The sequence below is a fragment of the Tachypleus tridentatus genome, chromosome 13, assembly GCF_004210375.1.
Source record: "Tachypleus tridentatus isolate NWPU-2018 chromosome 13, ASM421037v1, whole genome shotgun sequence".
In the NCBI taxonomy this organism is placed as follows: domain Eukaryota; kingdom Metazoa; phylum Arthropoda; class Merostomata; order Xiphosura; family Limulidae; genus Tachypleus; species Tachypleus tridentatus.
The window spans coordinates 189,445,235-189,466,440 of NC_134837.1; the positions used below are offsets into that span (position 1 = coordinate 189,445,235).

Sequence of the window (21,206 nt, forward strand, 5' to 3'; positions counted from 1 at the left end):
TCGAAATTCAAGAAACAAAAACAAAACATTGTTCAGAGAATAAGTGTTTACAACAAAGTTCTCAGAGATTTTCGTATTCTACGTTTGTTATTCTAAGAAATGTATACACAGTACTATGTGTTGTGTCGATCATCTATTATGAAAACTTACCAGCAGAAAAAGTTGCATACTTTTTTTTAAAGCAGAAGCACAGTGTTACACACAGCTTATCAAATTATGTTTGTTGTTTAAGCTGAACCTTGTATATATTGTATGTGAATTGGATAAATTCATTAACAGTTCTTATTGATACCAAATGGAAGTAACGCTTTTTAATGGCATCCCACAGTTTCTGTAAGGTCTTTAAAGACAGGAATTTCCTGAATACATGTTTGTTAACACGTTAAATGAATATGTATGTTACCTTCCGAGCACAAAGTAAACGCCTACAAGTATGTAAATACATGCAAATATGTATCCATCATCTGACAAGTATGCATTTTTAACAAATTATGGAACGTTAAAAGTTTAAACTTTTACAGTAGTTATTACTTATTCTAAACTCTAAAGCGACCCGTGCGCACTAGATTTACGTGGATTAGTATTAATTGTTAGTGATTCAGTACGAATTAATAACATTTTCTATTTTTGTGTTATTGTGGTTTGTTTTTTCTGCCGAGTTGTATAATTGTGTTAAATGTTTGGCTCTATCACAAGAAAATGCAGTAAGAAAATTTGTCGAACTTGTATAAAGAGATAAAAGTGATTTATTTAACGTTTAAGGTTTCTCAGTACCAGCTGGACTTTTGGGAAACTATTTTTACTTATTGTCAGTGGATTTCACTTCGTCCAAAAGGGAACTTCAAACGAAGAATTAAACCATTCCCAATTACACTTTATACAGTCGTTGGATTTTCGATGATTCTATTTATTGATTACAACTTGATTTTACTATGTCTAACTGGGAACCATGGGGACAAAGAATCCATCAACTAAGATCAGCTAAATATACTTTCCTCTGTTGGCTGTTAATCAGAGAGGATGGATGGATTAGATTTTATATAACTGAGAGGGAAGCAGAGACTTACTTGGCTCAATAACTTTATAAAAAGGGCTAGGGTCGAGAAACTGGTGTTAAGAACGTTGTTGCAGGCAGCGAGGAATAGAGAACAATTGAGAATATCAGTCATCGACCCTCAATATTGAGGAGGACTTCATGATTAATTTATATAACCGAATATGCCTACTGTAAAAGTTCTAACTGTATTTTGTCATCTGCAGCCACTCCCTTTATATTTTGCTAAAACAAAGTAATGTTAATGAGCAAGTTTCTAATTGTTTTACATTTTCTTCACACTTTGTGATGTACCTAAACTTATAAAGTCGTTTATTCAGAACTGACCGTATTGATTGTGAGATGAATGTCTTTATTGCGCCGGTAAAAAAAATATGTAATTTGTATTTTTATTTTTTTATAACCTGTCTCGCGTTCCGGAATGTGTCGAAGTCGGAAAACTTATAATGCTAAACACCATCTTTCGATACCCGTGGTAAGAACAGCATAAACAACTCACTGTGTAGCTTTGGACTTAACAACAAACAAGCGGATAAACTTGTAACATATGTCTCTCGTCGTTCAAATTATTACACCTGTTATAAAAGACATTTATAAAACAACGTACTAAGCCTTCAGTAGTTTATATTTGTATTTCTAATGATTAAATAGTTTTCATGTATAGAGTAATTAACGTCCCTGTTACAGTTTTAACTGTCAGGATATCTGGGCTCACATGATGAGTTATGCAAATGTGCTGGATTACATGCATGTTTGGGCTCAAGCACAAAGCTACACAATGGGCTATCTGTGCTCTGCCCCACGATACCTCCCCCCAGTGACACAACGGAATGTTTGCAGACTTACAACGCTAGAAACCGGGTTTTGATGGCTGTGTTGAGCAGAGCTCGGATAGCTCATTGTGTACGTTTGTGTTTAATTAGAAACAAACAAATAATTACGGTGTTTCATTATTTGTAACAAATAATAGAGCCTTACAGGCACTATTAGAAAGAAATCTGTAAGTTATTTATTCCAACAGTATGTTGTGTGTGTTATTTAATTTAAAGGTTGTTGTTGTTTTGAATTAAGCACAAAGCTACACAATAGGCTATCTGTACTCTGCCCACCACGGGTATCGAAACCCGTTTTTTAGCGTTGTAAGTCCACAGACATACCGCTGAGCCACTGGGGGGGCTTTGATTTAAAAATATTCATATCTGGACGCTATTGTACTCAATGTAACTTCGGACAAATTTGAACAAAACCTTTTTCGATATAGTGAATAATTTAAGAATTAATTGTATTCAGTAATGGTTGATACTGACGAAATTTCAGTTCGTGGAATAAATAGTTCACTTAGTCTGTGAACTTTCAAAAATAGCACTTCAGTTTGAATTATGTTTTAGTAAAAAAAAAATGAACTGCTGGATTCAGATAATTAAAGAAACATTGTTTGCATTTTACCGTTACTAAATCTACAATGATTTTAACTATAAATACAGTATATAAATGAAATGTCACAAAAACAGATGACTTGTTTGATATGTTAGTAATGTGTCACATAAGCCCTTAACCTGTTATATGATATGCAAAGGCATCAGAACAAGAGAGAGAGAGAGAGAGATGAAGGACCTCATATCCAATACATATACAAGTCCTATAGTCCCCATATACACTTGTACCGCGCTAGGACAGTATTAAGTACAACTGTAATATAGGTTTAATAGCCCAATGTGGCTTTGCTATAAGAAAAGCACATATAGCCAGACACTTTAATTTCTAGAAGTTTACGAGTTTCTCAACTTGAATTGAGTTTTTGGCCAAACATAAATCTAAAGATTCTAAAATGAATTTGGTAGCTGGAGGCAGTGGTTTGACAATACAAGACTTATTGAATATCGTTTTTACAGTCCTTAGTTAAAGTAGAAGCAAGGCAAGAAATAATTTTAATATCGCAAACGTAGATATATGTTTATGTAACCCACTGAGAGGAATATAAATCGATACTTTAGAAATTGCATGCCACGATCATGAATTTGTTGTATGGTGAAAAGCAACATTCAAAACAGGAAATTCACCCCTTCACCTAATTGTTACTTATCCTAGTTTAATTAAAGGCTAAGTCTTCTCTGCTAGATGCTAATCAATGTTGTCCAATCGATAAATGAACTACACAGTACTGGCTAAGACTACACAGTTTGCTATAGTCATGAGTGTGTTCATGGTGAATGTTCCTATTACATATATAAAGTACGTTTGACAGAATTATCAGAGATCTTATTTGTTGACAGATTAATGAAAGAAACAGCCCAACGACTTATACATTCCCAATCGTTGTATTGAAAAAAAGTTGAGATATTTGAGTTTATCTGGAAATCCTGTAGAGACATAAACAGACGTCTTAATAGAGAACAAAAAATAGATGTGATAAAAAAAGAAATTCAAAAGTTTTGCGTTTATATCTCATAATTTCGTAGGGACGTAAATAGACACCTTAAGAAAGAAAACAAACAGGTGTAATTGAGGTATGATTTTAAAAGTACACGACTTTGTAGTTGACGGATTGAAAATTCATGCCTTTAAAGGTTTATGTTTTGAACTATAAAAGTTTACACTCTTATTATGTAAACTTCAGCTAAAATCTTTCACAGTAAGTTAAATTTATGATAAGTAAAAACTATTATTTGGGATAGTACGTTTAAAACATAGTATCACTGAATGTGTGTGCAATTACAATTAACTCTGCATTTTATAAAGTATGGCTTTATTAAAATATTAATATTTCGAAACGCTACTATGAGTGTTAGGGGCCGAGCATGGCCAGGTGGTTAAGGTACTCGACTCGTAATCTGAGGGTCGGGTTCCAATCCCCGTTACACCGAACATGCTCGTCCTTTCAGCTATGGGGGCATTATAATATGACGGTTAATTCCACTATTCTTTGGTAAAAGAGTAGTCCAAGAGTTGGCGGTGGGTGGTGACGAGTAGCTGCCTTCCCTCTAGTCTTACACTGCTAGCGCAGATAGCCCTCATGTAGCTTTGCGCGAAAATTCAAAACAAACGAGTGTTAGGTCACTCTTTATGACGAATGATGTGAATTGACACTTTTCTATGTTTATCTCGTGAAACAGTATTTCACGACCGTGACACTGTGAAAACAAACTTTTCTTTCACAGTGAACAAACACACAGGAAATATTAAACACAATGAACTTCGTTGTTGAATATTGTGATGTGGTTCCAAACCAGACAGATGTGTTCCATATATACCACACTATTAGTTTTTCTATTTTGCGACACTACACATTCTTGTCGCTCCTTCTTTCCCACACTACGTTCGAATATTTGTAATAACGGATGTTCTTCTGTTGATGTTTCTATTGTGTGTTTATAAATATATGTTAGTGTGAATTTAGAAAATACCGATTAATGGTGTGATGATGTTTTACCTGAAGTAATTTAACTATTAGTACTACTTACATCAGTGTGTGGTTTCAGGGTGAACTGAAAATGAGTGTATTTTTGATTTATCAGAATGTAAGTTTAGGCGTCCTATATATCTAGAAGATACTAAACAATGTGATACAAAATTATGACAAAGAAAATATCTGTACCTCTACACAAGAGATTCTCGGATTTCATCTCCAGCAAACGTTTCGTTTTTGACAAATAATATGAAATCAGTCTCTGTTCTTTTCCCTCTTATGTTTACATTCATCTATGTATTGCGATAACTTTACTGTGTTACAATATATATAGATAACTACATACGTACTCATATAGCCGCGATCGATTTGACTTCAGCTATGCACGTGGAAGCTCTCTGACAAAGTTTACATCGATTTTCAAATCATATTATACTCAATAATACGTAATATGCCTTTATACCAACTGGACTGTTTAATATTTGCATATTCGAGTATATATATATTTTGTTTTCGATGTTTGAAAATTAAATTTGTAAGATGAACACACTTCCTTACCTTAAACGTGCACTTCAAAATATTAAAAATGTTTTATTAAAACTCAACAAATAAATCGCAAACACTTTGCAATATAAGATACTTCTTTAAAATGTGTACAGTATTTATAGTAAGCTTCAGTTTACCCCTGAAGAAGAAAGGTCCACCTTCCGAAAGCTCTCGGGTTATAAGGTTTTTATCATTTTGAAAGTTGAATATGTTATAGTAAAATGTTTTTGGAGCCTCACCACGTCATCACTGCCCATATCGCTACGTCTGGTTATGGTTTCTGTGAAGACCTTTGTATCTTGGCAATAACAATGAAGCATGGTTTTCCTTACAGAAGGCTCCGTTATGATACTGTCATGTCGAAGTTTTCTTCCCCGCAGACTTTCCATAAGCCATCAAATGTACAAAGAATACAGTCTTTCAGTGCCTGTATCAGCAGCCACATTACACAAAAATCTATAGAAAATGTGTCTAGAGACTTGAACTGTTTATCTGAATATCCATTTCATTTTCTAACTGCTTGAGGTGTAAAACAGGTTAAACAGATATATCATAAAAGCATCTTGTGTACACGTGACTCTTGTCGCTGTTCCATAAGAAAATATTTCCTGGTTATGTTGCTTACTGTTGCACCTGGAGCAGGTAGGTAGCTTTTTCCACGGCTTCATGGGTTTATGGATTTTTACTTCCCATTGCTGCAGTACGACTTGTTGCAAATCTCTTTCTGGAAGGCCCTATACACTTAGTTGATCCAAATGCTTTCGCTTTCCAGTGTAATTCAATGAAACGAATACACCCATCTTTGAATTCTCAATCTGAATGCTTCTTTACGATCTAAATGTTCAAATAATTAGCTCAGAAAAAGCTATTTTTGATAGTACCTACAAACGCTAATGTCAAAATGTAGGTCTAATAGATGCCATTCCACTGTGACTTTATATCGGTTATACTTATCACGTGATTTGCTGACTTATGTATTCAAATTTGTTTTAATTAAACAAATAAAAGTCATATTATGTATATATATACATCCATTAATCTAATATGAAATCCATTTAAAAATGAGACGAGCTAGAAAACTAAATTCAAGAACGTGGTGATCTCTGCAATTAAATTTGAAATTAAACTATATGTATAATTTTAAATACAAGCACTACGTTAACTCTCATTACGATTTAAATACGTTGTAAAGTGTAAGTGAATTCGATTCAATACGAGTTACACAATAATCGTCACTTGAGGTTTAAGTACATTTGGAGTGAATGTATATTCTTTTTTAATGCAAGTTGTACAGTAATTAACACTGGTAATATTATTACTTAACATACGAGTATACAGTTACCCATGTCGTCACGGCCTGGCACGGCCAGGTGGGTTAAAGCGTTCGATTCGTAATCTGAGGGTCACGGGTTCGAATCCCCGTCTCACCAAGCATGCTCGCCCTTTCAACCATGGGGGCGTTATAATGTGACGGTCAATCCCACTATTCGTTGGAAAAAGAGTAGCCCAAGAGCTGGCGAAGGGTGGTAGTGACTAGCTGCCTTCCCTCCGGTCTTACACTGCTAAAATAGGGACGGCTAGCATAGATAGCCCTCGAGTAGCTTTGCGCGAAATTCAAAACAAGCAAACAAACTTATGTCGTTAAAAAAAATGTAACATATGCTAGAGAATCCTAGATGTTATCAAAGACTAAAATGATTTGGGTGCAAGTTGTGATTCTGTTCAGCATTTGAAAAGTTAAGAATATTTTACATCACTTTGAGTTTGATTTCTTTTGAAATAGTATTCATCCCCCACAATGGCTCAGCAGTAAGTCAGAGGGCTTATGACTAAGAATCGGGTTTGGAAAACTGCGGTTGGTAGATCACAAGTAACCCACAATTTTTCTTTCTGCTTAACAACAATAAATGTATATGAAATCTATTCTTACGTTCCGAACTCCAAAGTTTCAAACTAATTCGCCATGATTAAAATGCTCATGTACAGAAAATGAAATATATATTATAAGTAAAATGTCGGAAATAAAGGGAAATGTTGTTTCTCGAGTCCAAGTTTCATATTAATTTATTCATTGTTAATATAGCTACCATTTTAAATATCATGGCTGCGGCACGCCTTGTTGCACGTGTCTTTATGTAAGGTCCTATATTTCAAGATGATCCATACGCTTTTGTTTTTCAATATCATTTAATATAAGGGACACTATCATCTTGAAAATTCTAAATTCCTAACAAGAATGCATCTTTATCACCTCAATATATGAATATTTTGCGTTGGAAAGAGCTGTTTATGTACAACTTTATTAATTGATTAGTTTCAATAACTATTAACACGTTTTTAAATATAATTAATATATTTTTCAGATTGTAAGTTTAAATGTACAATATATATCGTTTCTGGCATACTTGGTTATTTTTTATCAGGAATCATTAGATATTTTATTCCAAGGTCATTAATAAATACGTTGAATTTAAGTTGCATGTACAAATTGTCCGAAAATTGTGTTAATTCAATTGTTTACTCATGTTAAAACATTTGTTAACATGATTTTAGATACCCTGAAAAACACCCTACATTTTCAACAAGTAAAATTATAACTAAAAAAAAAAAGCATTGTGTTTGTGTTTTTCTAAACGTGTGATAAAGTATGGATGCCTTTTTCCTCCTTCACAACTTAAGTTGTCTTTTTTTTTTTTTTCTACCAAAAGTATTCCGTGATGAATGTAACTGAGACAACCTTAAACATCTCGTTTCACGCATTCTGACACGATAACGTTGTGTTAAATGCGTAGGGTGACGCATTCAAAGACTGCTAACATACGACTTGGTAGTGTGTATTCACGCTTAGAGAAAAAACAACAGAAAAAGAGTTGATAAGAAAACAACACTTGATCACGAGAAACAGTTTGCCATTACTATTATTCTAAGAACCGTTTCCTCATTATCCTAGTGTATACGTTAGCCCAAGAACAAAGCTCTTTAACATAAGATATCGCCCACACGTGTATATAGAGAGAGCATGAGTGGTGCACAAGAAAGGTTGTTTTGTTGCTGAAAATCAGAGGTGGCGTATTCTCTTTTTGTGATCAATTACGTAAGCACGTGGTCATGTCAAAGCGGAAGTTGTTTAGCACTGATTCAGAAATGTATACGACATAGCACAGACTTCATTCAGAATAGCGTTACTTTCTCGTTGCAGATGTTTCAAAGTCTGTTTTGGAAGAACCTGTTAATTTGTCCTGTCTTTCTCTCACTTGGCTTATAACAACGTGTGCACTATTAGAAGAATGTTTTACTGTGTATAATTATTTGTTTTCCTACTGCGGTTTCTTTTCGTGATGGATTGAGTTTTCGTCTCTTATAACTGATTGTTATATTGCGTTTGAAAAACTCCAAAAAGAAAGTGATGGCACGTGACGCTGATGTAAACGTTCGATCTGGTAAAACTGGTTTCGGTTTTGGTATAATGCGCCGTTGGTTCAGTTGGTAAGTAACAAAAGATGTGGTTTGTCCCTTCCTCTTCAGTGAAACTTTTTTTGTTTGTTTTTTTTTCTGGACTGAAATGTTGAAATATGTAACCCTGTAAATCTGTTGTTCTGTAATAGTGGACTCAAAGTTTTCTTTACATTACTTCACATGATTTTGTGTATTTACCTACTATTACAGGTTGGTGTATTGAAGAGGGGAGGACTGGTTTCATGTGCAGCTTGCTTGAAATTCAAATTTCTGACTTGTTTTTGTACCTTTAATTACCAGTAAAGTTCAGATATTGCGTCGTGTTGAGTAATTTCATGTGTTTACCTGTTACAACGCTCATTGTAAAAAAAACACGACAAACTAAATAGTTAAGTTCAGGCATTTGATAAATAAAGTAAGTATATGATCCCACAGTAGTTAATGGGATTAATATTGAGGATTCTTTAAGCAACTAGGCCGTGCATCCAAGAAAAGTCTGGTGTATAAATGATTGGTTGGCTAACACTGTAAAAACAGTGAACGTTTTTATTATTATTAATTTAACAGACATGCACTTTCCACGTATTGATTTAATATTAATATTCAATTTAAACATAGTCCTCTTGAACCTAAAAACAAAACAATGAACCCTCACGAAAACTAGAATTGTAATTTACTACCCTTGTAAAACACAACTTAGAAAAACGTATGTTTTTGCATATGATAAAAATATCGAATGTGCACAATAGGCTCTGTTGGCACAGCATAGATCACCCATTGCACTTGACAAACACATTTTGTGGCAATTAAAAGCTTACATATGAATAAAGTAGTTTCTAAATTTTCCTAATCGTTTAAATAATGTCAAGAATTTTGCTTTTCTATCGCACCGTTATTATTTATACAAATCACCCACCATATTTGTGTTTTTATTACAAGATATGATTGAAACTCTATCTCGGATGTGTGCCTGTAAAGAATATAAATTAACAGACTTCATAACCCTTGCTGTGGTAAACCGCAGGTCTACCGCAAGAAACGAGAGAAGACATAACTCCGAGCTCGAAAGTAAACAAGTTTTACCCAGCAGGCTTTTCTGTAAATATTTTTCCGTAATTAGTTAATTTTTTTTTTTTTACTGTTGTATGATTTGATGTACTCGAAGATGTAAAGCATATGACGAAACCTGCATGCATTTATTTTGTTTTTTTAAGGAGCTTCGAACATGTTCCAGAGGATTGGCAGAAACTGCTCGATTTTCAAGTGTAAAACATCTCTATTAACGTGTATTTAAATATCGCCTTGCATTACTATATTTTGTGCTTTAAGCTATAATATTCGTGCTATTATGTGTTTTGTCTTACTAATGCGCTTTTATTATTTAACCGTAATGTGTGAATGAAATTCATGTTTTGAAATAAGTTTAGCCTCCATAATTTATCTAAGAAACAGTGACTACGAAATATCGAAATTAGTAAATATGGCGTTCATGATACACGGAGCACATGAAAATATCTTGTAAGATTATAGTTAGAAGGAGTTTTTAAAACGATTCATATATATATATATATATACACATGCGTAATCAATGATGCATTTTCAGTGAAATAAATCACAGGTTTATTTGTTTTTTTTCACACCCAACCATACATATATATGTGTGTGTGTGTGTGTGTGTGTGTGTGTGTGCATGTGTATAATCAATGATACATACACATGAAATAAATTACAGGTTTGTTCACACCCAGTAGTCTGAAACATCTACGTTATTAGTACAGTATAGTGTAGTTTTTAGGTATTTCTGTTGACCGTTGTTGCTTAGAAAATGTAGAACATCAGATATTGTTACAGTATAGTGTAGTTTTTAGGTATTTCTGTTGACCGTTGTTGTTTAGAAAATGTAGAACTTCAGATATTGTTACAGTATAGTGTAGTTTGTAGGTATTTCTTTTGACTGTTGTTGTTTAGAAAATGTAGAACTTCAGATATTGTTACAGTATAGTGTAGTTTTTAGGTATTTCTGTTGACCGTTGTTGTTTAGAAAATGTAGAACTTCAGATATTGTTGCAGTATAGTGTAGTTTTTAGGTGTTGCTGTTTACCACTGTTGTTCAGGAAATGTAGGAGATCAGTGATCTTCAGGGTGTAATACAGTTTTATTGGGATGTGAAATGTGTAATGCCATCAACTGCGGATTCTGATATGACTCTCAAGGATAAGCAGCGACATGTTTTAAGATGTGTATGCGCTAGTCGTGGGCGAATAAGAACATCCTAAGGCTGTGAGAGAAATGACGAAGTTCATCTTACGACACTCTTAAAGGGAACAGGATGCACGTGCTGTAGTACTTAAGTCGTCGCGAAAAGAGGTTGTTATTGCTGACCAATCGAAATATATATATATATAATATAAGCCTCAGCTGAAATATCATATCTTACATCCGTGTCAGTATTTACGAGATAAAATATATTTATACATAAAAATAACGAAGTATTTAGAGTTTTATATTTTTATCTGTGACTTGTGTGAGTTCAAGACGTGTCATATCACGAGTGTCTAATACAACTGGATTCCTTTGTCTCTCTGCGTGGGTTTCTAACAGTGGATCGCATTTCTTATTATACTCAATTAAAATTGTTTTTAAAATACAAGAACTAAGAATACTTAACGTTATACACTTAGTTTATGCGTTGTAAGACTTCGAGATTTCTTATATCACGATCATTAACTTACTAAGGTTGGAGCTGTGTGTGGGTGCCTACAATTAAATGTAGTTTCATGATACGCTTTTTCCGACATTGGTAGAACAACAAGAGTTAATGTATATTTATTGTTTTAAACCGAAACTGAGATGTTTCTCTTCCTTACATTTTTATCTCTGCCCCTGTAACAGTAATTGAGTGGTTTGTACTCTTCAGTAAATTGTTTATTATTAATCGAAACGTAAAACGTGTTTGGTGCCACGTGGAGTCGTAATGACATCATGAAGGCTTTGTTGAAGACATTCTTACTTTATTAGTTTTTATGAAAACAAATTTATTTGTAAATCTTTTTATTAATATTGATCAGGTAATCTTCTACTCTTCCAATTAAAGAAAGTAATTATCAATGAACCTTAAGCCTTTTCATTAACTCGCCAATATTTTATTGCTTGAAGCTCATTTTACGAAGTGTTAGCTTATAGCGTCATCTACAAATATATACTTCAGAAAATATATAACTGATTAAAAATTAGATTGATATATATTGTTGTAGAAGTGTACTGGGAAATATAAACAACTATTCTCTTTAAAATTATTAATTTAAATCTAAACTCGTATTACAAGAAGTGTACTTTCCGTAGTATACTACCTTGTACAGCTACTGAATTGTTTTCGTTTTCTGGGAAGTAACTATGTCGTAAAAGAGAAAAAAAAAAATCTGTAAAATTACGGATAAAGTTCCAGCAGAACACCTTCAGGTACTTTTAACGTAGCTAAGCACTGGAACGGAAAATATCTTAATAAGTGTCCTTGAAACACTCCTTGAAATACAAAACATCACACAGAGTTATCCAAAATATGTTACCTGAACATTTTCCAGAGTTTTATGGATTTGATTTACAAAGTGCAGTCTTTGTGTTTCTGTTCGACAAATTATAAAAGTTTTAATAACATTTTTTTCTTCCCGCTAACTAGGAGAAGTTATTGATAGTTTCGTGGGGATTAGACTTGACGCATTTTTCTGGAACAACTCGTAGAAGGTCGATGAGAGACCTCAACTGTTGTTGTTTTCTTTATCTAAGTAAATAGTTTCGTTAAATGTTCGTATTATTATTATTGCATCTTCAAGGCACACAGAAAGATACTTTGGAAATGAACACGTGTTGTGACGAAGGGTGAGACTGAGTCGTTATATATTTTTGTATCAACGAGATTAATAAGTATTTCAGTCTTTGTGACACTGCACTCCTGGGGCGTTGTTATCTTTCCATTTTTGATCATATCCTCGTGTACATTTTGCTTTAAGAAACGATCGATATCACCGAAACGTTTATTATCTTTCCATCAGATGGGTCATGTTAATGTTAGTGAAACGTTTTAACTATATATATATATATATATACATATACATTTGTGACATAATAATATTTAATCTGACAAAAAGATGACGTACGTAGTCATGCATTTCTTCCAATTTATATATATTGCGTTGTATTAAAAATGTAGGCCCTGGCATGGTCAGGTGGTCAAAGCGCTCAACTCGTCATCTGAGGGTCGCGGGTTTGAATCCCCGTTACACCAAATATGCTCACCATTTCAGCTGTGGGGGCGTATATAACGTTACTGTTAATCCAACTATTCATTGGTAAAAGAGTACCCCAAGAGTTGGCGACGAGTGGCGTGACTAGGTGTGCCTTCCCTCTAGTCTTACACTGCTAATTTAGGGACGACTAGCGCAGATAGCCCTCGTGTAACGTTGCGCAAAATTAAAAAAACAAACAGTTTCAAACTTGTTATTCTGTTACTATCTCGTCTTAAACGTGTTTAGCTGAGCTATTTAATCTATTCGACCCAAAAAAGGTCGTTAGCTGTGTGAGCATTTTAGAACACTCTTAATAAGATACTGTGTAATCAGCTTAAGCAAATTGTCATTTGAGGAACTTTTTTAATTCGTACAAGTGTTTAATCAAACCTTGCGACCTCTAACCTGAGTTAATGACAAAAATATGTATATTATTAACTATCAAAAACATAGCTCAAAGTATTAAAGTCGCATTTGAAAATATTTAGTATTTTCGTGGCTTACTGTTTCGGAAGAGAAGTTTTAACTTTTAACATGATGAAGAATTAGATGGTTTAGAACACTCTAAAGCATTTATTACATATCATTGTTACGCAATGTGATTTTCTAGGTTCTTCAGTGTTTTCTCGTACAATGACATGAATTTCTTTCTCGTCAAATTTTGCAGATATGGTTTTAACAAAACACTTTGCTCATGAGAAATAATCAATGCTGGTATGCAAGACATTTGCGATCGACTATCATATTTCCCAGGGTATATATAAGTGATTATTGGTTATACCATGGAGTTTCTCTTCATTTTTCACATAATTATGAGACCCATACTGAGACTTGTGTTAGGCCATATGGAATTTTTTGTTATCGCTGTTGTTTGTTTAAAACTACGTACTTTGTGTGAAACCGTGACGTCTCGAGCGTCGTTGATTTGGTTTTAGTTAGCCAAATTTTCTACAGAAATGAACTAACCATTTCGTTAAAATAGGACTCAACTTAGTCCAGTATTGCATTCGGGCTAGATGTGTTGTTTTTGTTTGCTTGTGTGTTTAGTGCAGGAACTTTCAGGAATTTAACACAGTACTTTAATGAAACCATTTTTTCTGCCATTTTGTAGATTGTCACAAATTTGAATTAAATGCCACAGAAAAGAGATTGTCCAATTGTGATTAAAATTTCAACTTCGTGTTGGACTTCTAGATTATTAATGTTGTTTCTTTGCCGCTTGTGAACGGCTTGCAATATGACTTAATAAATAACTTAGGTGTCACTCAAATGTTACCATATTGAGGCATTCAGTTATAGTTAAAAATTCAGTTTTATGTTGGACTTCTACATAATTAATATCGTTTAAAATGTAACTGAATAGAGAATTTCACACTTCTTGTGCTTTATGGCCATATGGCGGAATGTTTGTATTTCGTTATTTCATAGTATTCCTTTTCAGTGTTAAAATATTATTTTTGGTGTTTGCGAAAATTCGAAGTCTGACACCTTACATCAACGTTATAAACGTTTCCATTTGTTTGTATATATAGTTCTCTCATTAGAGGGTACTATAGTAATTTTTTAATGTTTTCTGTTGATTTAGATTAGCTAAACCTGTAATTGTAACCTGTTAAACATTCCAAAAATTTTGTACTTGTTTGTTTATTTGTTTTTTAATTTCGCGCAAAGCCACACGAGGGCTGTCTGTTCCACCCGTCCCTAATTTAGCAGTGTAAGGCCATAAGGAAGGCAGGTAGTCATCACCACCTACTGCCAACTCATGAGCTACTCTTTTAGCAACGAATAATGGGCTTGTCGTAACTATATAACGCCCCCACAGATGAAAGGGCGAGTATGTTTGGTGTGACGGGGATTCGAACCCGCAACCCTCAGATTACGAGTCAAGCGCCCCTAATCACCTGGCCATGCCAGGCCCTTGTTCAATTTTGAATACAGTCTCACTGTATGCGTTGCCATTTGATGAAGGTCCTTGAATATAAGTATTATACTTTTTGCCAATCAATTTTGTTTATTATTAGGCACAGAACCGTATTATGGATTATTTCAACCTGCTTTTTAGCATAATAATCTTTCTGATTATTGCCAATTGGTAGATTTATCATATTTCTATAAAGATTAGCTGTTTAAACCCAGTTAGCATAATAATCTTTCAGATTATTGCCAATTGGTAGATTTATCATATTTCTATAAGGATTAGCTGTTTAAACCCAGTTAATATACTGAAAGTATGTATTGGGTTTAAATCATGAGTATCAAGTCGTGATACGGTTGTATCAGTACATCATCCGATACGATTCATGCACCTTCACGAAATATCGCATGCCTTCAGTAAACATTATGGCTTTGTTTTATAGAAAGAATCAGAATTTCTAATAAATTGTTTTTTTTTTAAATATTAATGCTTCAATATAGGAAGATGAGTGTTGAGTACCACATATTATCTTAATTTCTTTTATCAAAAACACTACCTGCTACGTAACATAACAAATTGACAATAGTAAAATAGACGGATACTAACTTTATTTTACTTCCCTTCCAACTGCCCTTTAGTTGATCAAACCTGAGAACTTGAAAAATCCTAGTAAAGAGTGGAGTTATTAAATGAGACAATGTTAGTAATGTAGATAATAAATTACAGACAAGACTGTCAAATTTTATAACAAATCGTTGATAGAACTTCTGTATCTAAGTACGTATCATATGGACTACTATGATTACATACCCACCCATGATAAATACACATTTTAACATAGACATATTTTAAAATACCATTATAATGAAAGTTATCTGGAAAAATAAAATTAATCTGAAGTTTCATTAAAGTCCTAGTCATTTTCGCTCATATTTTGGACATTTTACTGCATAATAAAAAAAACATTTTGGGTATTTTGCTGTATTATTAACATCATTGTATTGGTCTTTTTAATAACTGGGTTTCAAGAGAGCGCAGATATAATGTACAAGCACTTTAAAATTTTAATGGTGTTGAACATTATTTTGTTTACAAATATACTGTTTCCAATATTCTGATAATTTTTATGTATGCTGGATTTACTGTGTTTATTTATATTTCGTGTTTTTTTTATATTTTTCGTACGTATTTCTTTACAACGATATATATATATATATATAAGCAGCCTGTGAACATTCTCAGCGCTCGAATTCTTAGTCAACGCGCATGGAAAATCGATTTCTTCCAACGTCATGATTCTTTCTCACGTACATGCAAGCAAGTTGAGGTTTTATTATTTACCAGTCCAATGTAACTTTTTTTATTCTTAGTATTATCTGACCTTTCACTCTCTTTTACATTACTGTATTGTCATATAATATACAACAGTGTACATGTTTAACATGGAGGGAGATTTAGTTAAAAACATAAACACGCAAAATATAGTTACTTTTACCAATATGATGACATTCAACAAAAGCCTGGAATGACGTTAAATTATAATTCACTAATTTTATTATTTTCCTTGCTTGAAAGTATTTGTTATCCAAGTCCTAGAACTACACTTGCTGTTTTACATTTGCTAACTTCGTTTTCTATGTTTGTACTCAGTACTGCTAAAACTTTCCAAATTTTTACATGATAACTGTGTATATGGTGAAAGATCTATATAATACAGCTAAGCCGCGTTTTCCCCCGAATTTCTTGTCCTGCATAAGTTGGCTTTTTGTCTAACCTACTCGGAAATACTAGTATCGTTTTAATCTTGCGCAATTTTCTATGCCTCATAAAAGAACGCCTATTTATAATGTTTAAAGAATATTACATTCTAGTTAAATTATTCATGGTAAGTAGATGGGAATATACTTTTATAATTTCGGTAGTTTATCTTATTGTTAATGATGGTTACTGAGCCTAGTTTTTTGTTATTTTAGGTTCTAATATGTTACGTGTATTTTATCGCACACGTATATTTGAACTTATCACTGATATATATAACGAATATAAACTTACTACTGTTTGTATAAAACGTACATAATATTTCAACTGAAGATGTTTCATCTATATAATATTAATGCCGGTCATGTAAAAAGTATATAATGTTATTACTAATTATATGTTTTATATTATTCTTGTACCTGATAATACAGTTGATACAATTGGTGATGACGTTATGTAGATACTGTGCAACAAGTTATTATGTGGTAAAAATAATTTTGTAATGACCTTGGAGGATATATTCTGAGGTTATCCGATTAAGTGATTATGTGACACGTGTGATATTAACGTAATAATATCTAGCCTGCTGGTTTGCCTGTTCTTGTGAATTATAGTAAAAGTAATTTAAATAAGATAATAATTAAACAAAAATGAATAATCAGTGCTAACATAAAATAAGTAAATATGTAATGTTGTGTTGAATCGCACCCTCTAAATATAATTTGTAAATGGGTTTCATAAAAATTATATTAATTAGAATGCACTTGCTTTAGTTGATTCGGACTATAACAGTTGTTGTTTACGAAAACCGATGATATATACACACACACACACATATTGTTAAGACTACATATTGTTTGACTGGATGTTTGTCATATTAGTGCAACCGGCCTGATGAGTTCTGGTGTTAGATGAAATGACTCATTGACACTGGATGTAGCTGATGTAGTGTGGTCAACATGTAATAACATATTATCATTTGTTTTCACTTATTGATTCGTAGAATCTTAACTGATATTAAAATATTTTTACCGAACAAATTTCGAAACATCTTGTTATGGCGCCACATTATTGATTGAATTGGACTGAGGACCCACACGTGCTATAGTGAAGCATACTCCGTCCTAAGCCTTGTCATTCAAACACATATAAGCATTCACTCACCTACCATTTACACCTTTAACTTGTCAGCTTTTGCTTTTCTCTTGTGGGTTGTAATAACTAAAAATCTGCCGTGTAATATTTTAAATTGTATGTTCGAGAAATCTGCTAACGTTCTCTTTTCTCATACCTTAGCAGTTAGATCTTTAAGGCTTTTTTTTTATTGCAAATTGTTTTCCAGTACAAACTTAAGTGTACCAAGACGTTGACCCTGAAGTTAGGTCAATCCAATACTAAGTTATTTGCAGCTATTTTACAGTGAAGAAAACGCTAGAAACTTTGTCTGCTATGTCGAAAGAAGATAGTATTGGATGTGTTACATCCGTAGACATTTTATGCCCAATAACTGATACTCATTTCCTAATATGGGGGAAGCAGAATATTCCAAGTACTACCGTTTCCTGCTGTGTACCAAGTCATTCTACGTCATATGCTTACGAAAGTATTTCCAGTTTTCGTGCATCTGTTACAATACATGTTTGATTTGTTTTCTATATCCTGAAAATAGTTATGAAACTGTTTTATGACTGAATATGTGAAAATACTTATTTATCTTTCGCTTCACGTGGTTGTTTTTCCCCGTTTTCTTGGTTTTGAAGTTGTTAGTGTACATTTTTCAATATCACATCGCAGTGGTTGCCCGATGCGTTTTAATGTGTGCTTTTATATGGAAGGTTAGGCTTACATCAATTTCGTCATCTGTAAAATGATTTCTTCTGTATAAAAATCTTTACTATTGTATAACCGTGATCTCTAGTTAGGAAGACGAATTCACGTGGTGTTTGGCGCAGTTTATTTTTTTTAATCGCACGCTAGAAATTATTTTCTTATAATTTCATTATTTAGTTTCGTCAACATACGTCTTGTTTTTCTCATAGTAATATATTTATAATTTCTCTTCATCTTCAATCTCTGTTAAAAGTTCCTCATTTTTTGTTCTTTCATATCGATTAAAATGCTTTCATGTATAATAAACAAAAAATATCTTCGGTTCTAGCTTAAGAAGAGGACCTGGTGCAAACACCCAGGATCCGAGTGGATACACCTCTCTTCATCACTCAGCACTGAACGGACACAAGTAAGTGTTGCATGATTGATTTATGGATTAGAAATAAAGATTAAAGTCAAACTAAAGTAATCCATGTATATATTTCAGATTTTTTTTACGTTAACGATTTGCTGTCAGGATTTTTCAGTTTGAGAGTAATATTTTTTCATTTAAGTTTATCCAAGTTTTAATTACTAGACTTGGTTTTAAACAACATGTGAGGAGTGTCTTGTAATGACATGTAACAGTGGTTGACTCTGATGTATAGAAACATGTCCTTAACCTTTACACTTGAGTTAATTTGTTTAAAATTATCGTATGTTTGATCAACTATTTCCCTTTCCCCATCTCTTCCCTATGAAGGTAGTCATTTACAAAAATACAAAACTAAAACTGAGTCTTCTTAAAGTAAAACGGTTTTACAATTTTATTACCTAATACACGTAATTCATACTTCAACCAATTTTATCATAACCGTACGTTTGCCCTTAATAGAAAGTGGTTTTAAAAACGAAATGATCCAGAGGAATTTCTTACAAACAACACTGTTTCTTCTTATGAGGCATATAGACAAATATTTATTTTAGAACTTACATTTTCCCTTGTGGGAGAGCTGTAAGTTTACGAACTGAAACGCTAAAATTTGACGTTCGATTCTCCCTAGTGGATACAAAATATAACCTAACTTGATTTTGCTCTAAAGGTGAAACAGTTGACATTATTTCTGAGCATGCATACAAATATATTCTATAAACACTTCAAGTACGAAATTAAAATTGTTACACACACAAAAACAAACTTTAAAAGACGAAAAATGTACTTCAATATTATAAAATATTGCAGATAAATAAACGTAAGTCCGGCAAAGTGCGCCAAGTGTGCTAAAGAACAGGTACTTAAAAGAGAAATTCAATCGCCCTCTAGAAATCACTAAAGAAAGAGAGGACTGAGTTGATCCTTTAAGACTTAATAAAGCAAAACTTGTTTTTTGTTATTTATGTGCCGAAAAGACTTAAATCAGTCACTTAAGGGCCGAAATACTTACTTATAAAAAAAATACGTATAACTCTGCTGTGTCTGAAGTTTGAACTGTAATGCACAAATTGCAACTTTTGGTGTGAATCATGATATTTAGAAAATATTAAAAAATAGTTTTAATGTATCGTTACAATTGCGAATTTTTATGAAAAACAAAAAGGAACGTGAGGCCTGCTCTGCCCTCGTATTTGCCACATGTCACTAGGGTTAAGTACATAAATACGGAGCACCCAACTTCTCAGCTGTAACGATACAGTTTTAATAAAAACAAGTACCCTTTCAAATTTCGTGGCTGCTAAATAATACAGTAATTAATTGATAGGATCAGTGCTTCTTATTTTTCAAGTACAAGCTGCTTTTGGTAAGGAAAAGCCATTACGAACAGCTTGTGTACCATTTTTATTCAATTGTTACTAATTTTAGCACAACCGACCACGTTCGTGAAAACTGTGTTATCAGAATACGGTGCTTGTTTTTCTCACAAGGTTCTGGCAGACATGAAATATCACGGCTGTGTCAACCATGAAGGATAAAGTAAACCATTCAACACTGTTCTAGCTCTACAAAACGTTAAGTGGGAAAACTAGCTTTCTGTAATAGGAAGTTTAGTTATCGATATGCTTTATTCTTTGCAGGTGTGCTTTCTGTACTACTGTGTAACCACACGTGCTTGCTGACATTGAAATTTGAGTTTTTGTTTCTGTCATATTCTTTATCTTATCTTTGCCTGCCATCCTGTGTAATACGCTGAAAGGTAATGAGTCATAAGGACCCTCGGTGAATGTTGTTGTTTGAAATTAAGCACAAAACTATATAATGAGTGAGCTATCTGTGCTCTTCCCATCACGGGTATCGAAATCCGGTTTCTAGCGTTGTAGGTCCGAATACATACCACTGTGCTACTGCAGGGGGTAGCCTAGAGAGTAAGCTTGAGGGCTTTTATAATGCTAAGGTTTTTGACTCGATCCATGCTGCTGTTAAAATTTTGGGCTCGATTCCCATTGTGGATGAAACGCAAATGACTCATTTTGCAGTTTGTATGCTGAAACAGAATAAACGGGAGCTTCATTACTAGTAATGAAAATGAAAGAGCAGTGGATCATGGCCAAGCTTGAAGCAAATCTACCAGAATAACTAAATAACAGTTAGTGATGGTTTCATTGTGTGGTCACTTTTCCTCTTCTTTTAATCTAACCACACCTGTTAAAGCTTTCATTTGTTTATTGAACACATGGAAAAAAACACCTGTCAAATTAGTCGTTAAATCTTATGAAATTTTGGTATTATCTAAAGTGAAAATGTTTTCTATAAAATACAGGCCTAGTGAATAGCGTGTTGGATTGCTTACTCAGGGAGGATCTGAGGTTCGAGACGTGGAGTTCCTGAACACGCTCGTCATTTTCAGCTGTGGGTGCATTATCAAAATAATGACCATTAGTTTTAGTTGCTTCAACGTGTGCATAAAAGTAAAGCATCGCTCACTTTGAAAGTGCTAGTTCTGAAAAACACATACTGGGTTTTCCATTAGATATAACATTTCT

General features: G+C 33.4%; 1 protein-coding gene across 16 annotated transcripts in view; it reads left to right on the forward strand.

Moving 5' to 3' along the window:
• Positions 1–21,206, forward strand: part of LOC143238461 (uncharacterized) — a 109,680-nt gene that overhangs the window by 20,774 nt on the left and 67,700 nt on the right. For 10 of the 16 annotated variants that reach the window (XM_076478716.1, XM_076478713.1, XM_076478715.1 and 7 more), the window contains exon 2: positions 18,577–18,657. In XM_076478716.1, the coding sequence (XP_076334831.1) occupies positions 18,577–18,657 (81 nt within the window). Of the gene's footprint in view, positions 1–8,017; positions 8,493–17,618; positions 18,022–18,576; positions 18,658–21,206 lie in introns of those variants that run through there. The other 6 variants (XM_076478719.1, XM_076478727.1, XM_076478722.1 and 3 more) reach the window with 4 other exon arrangements.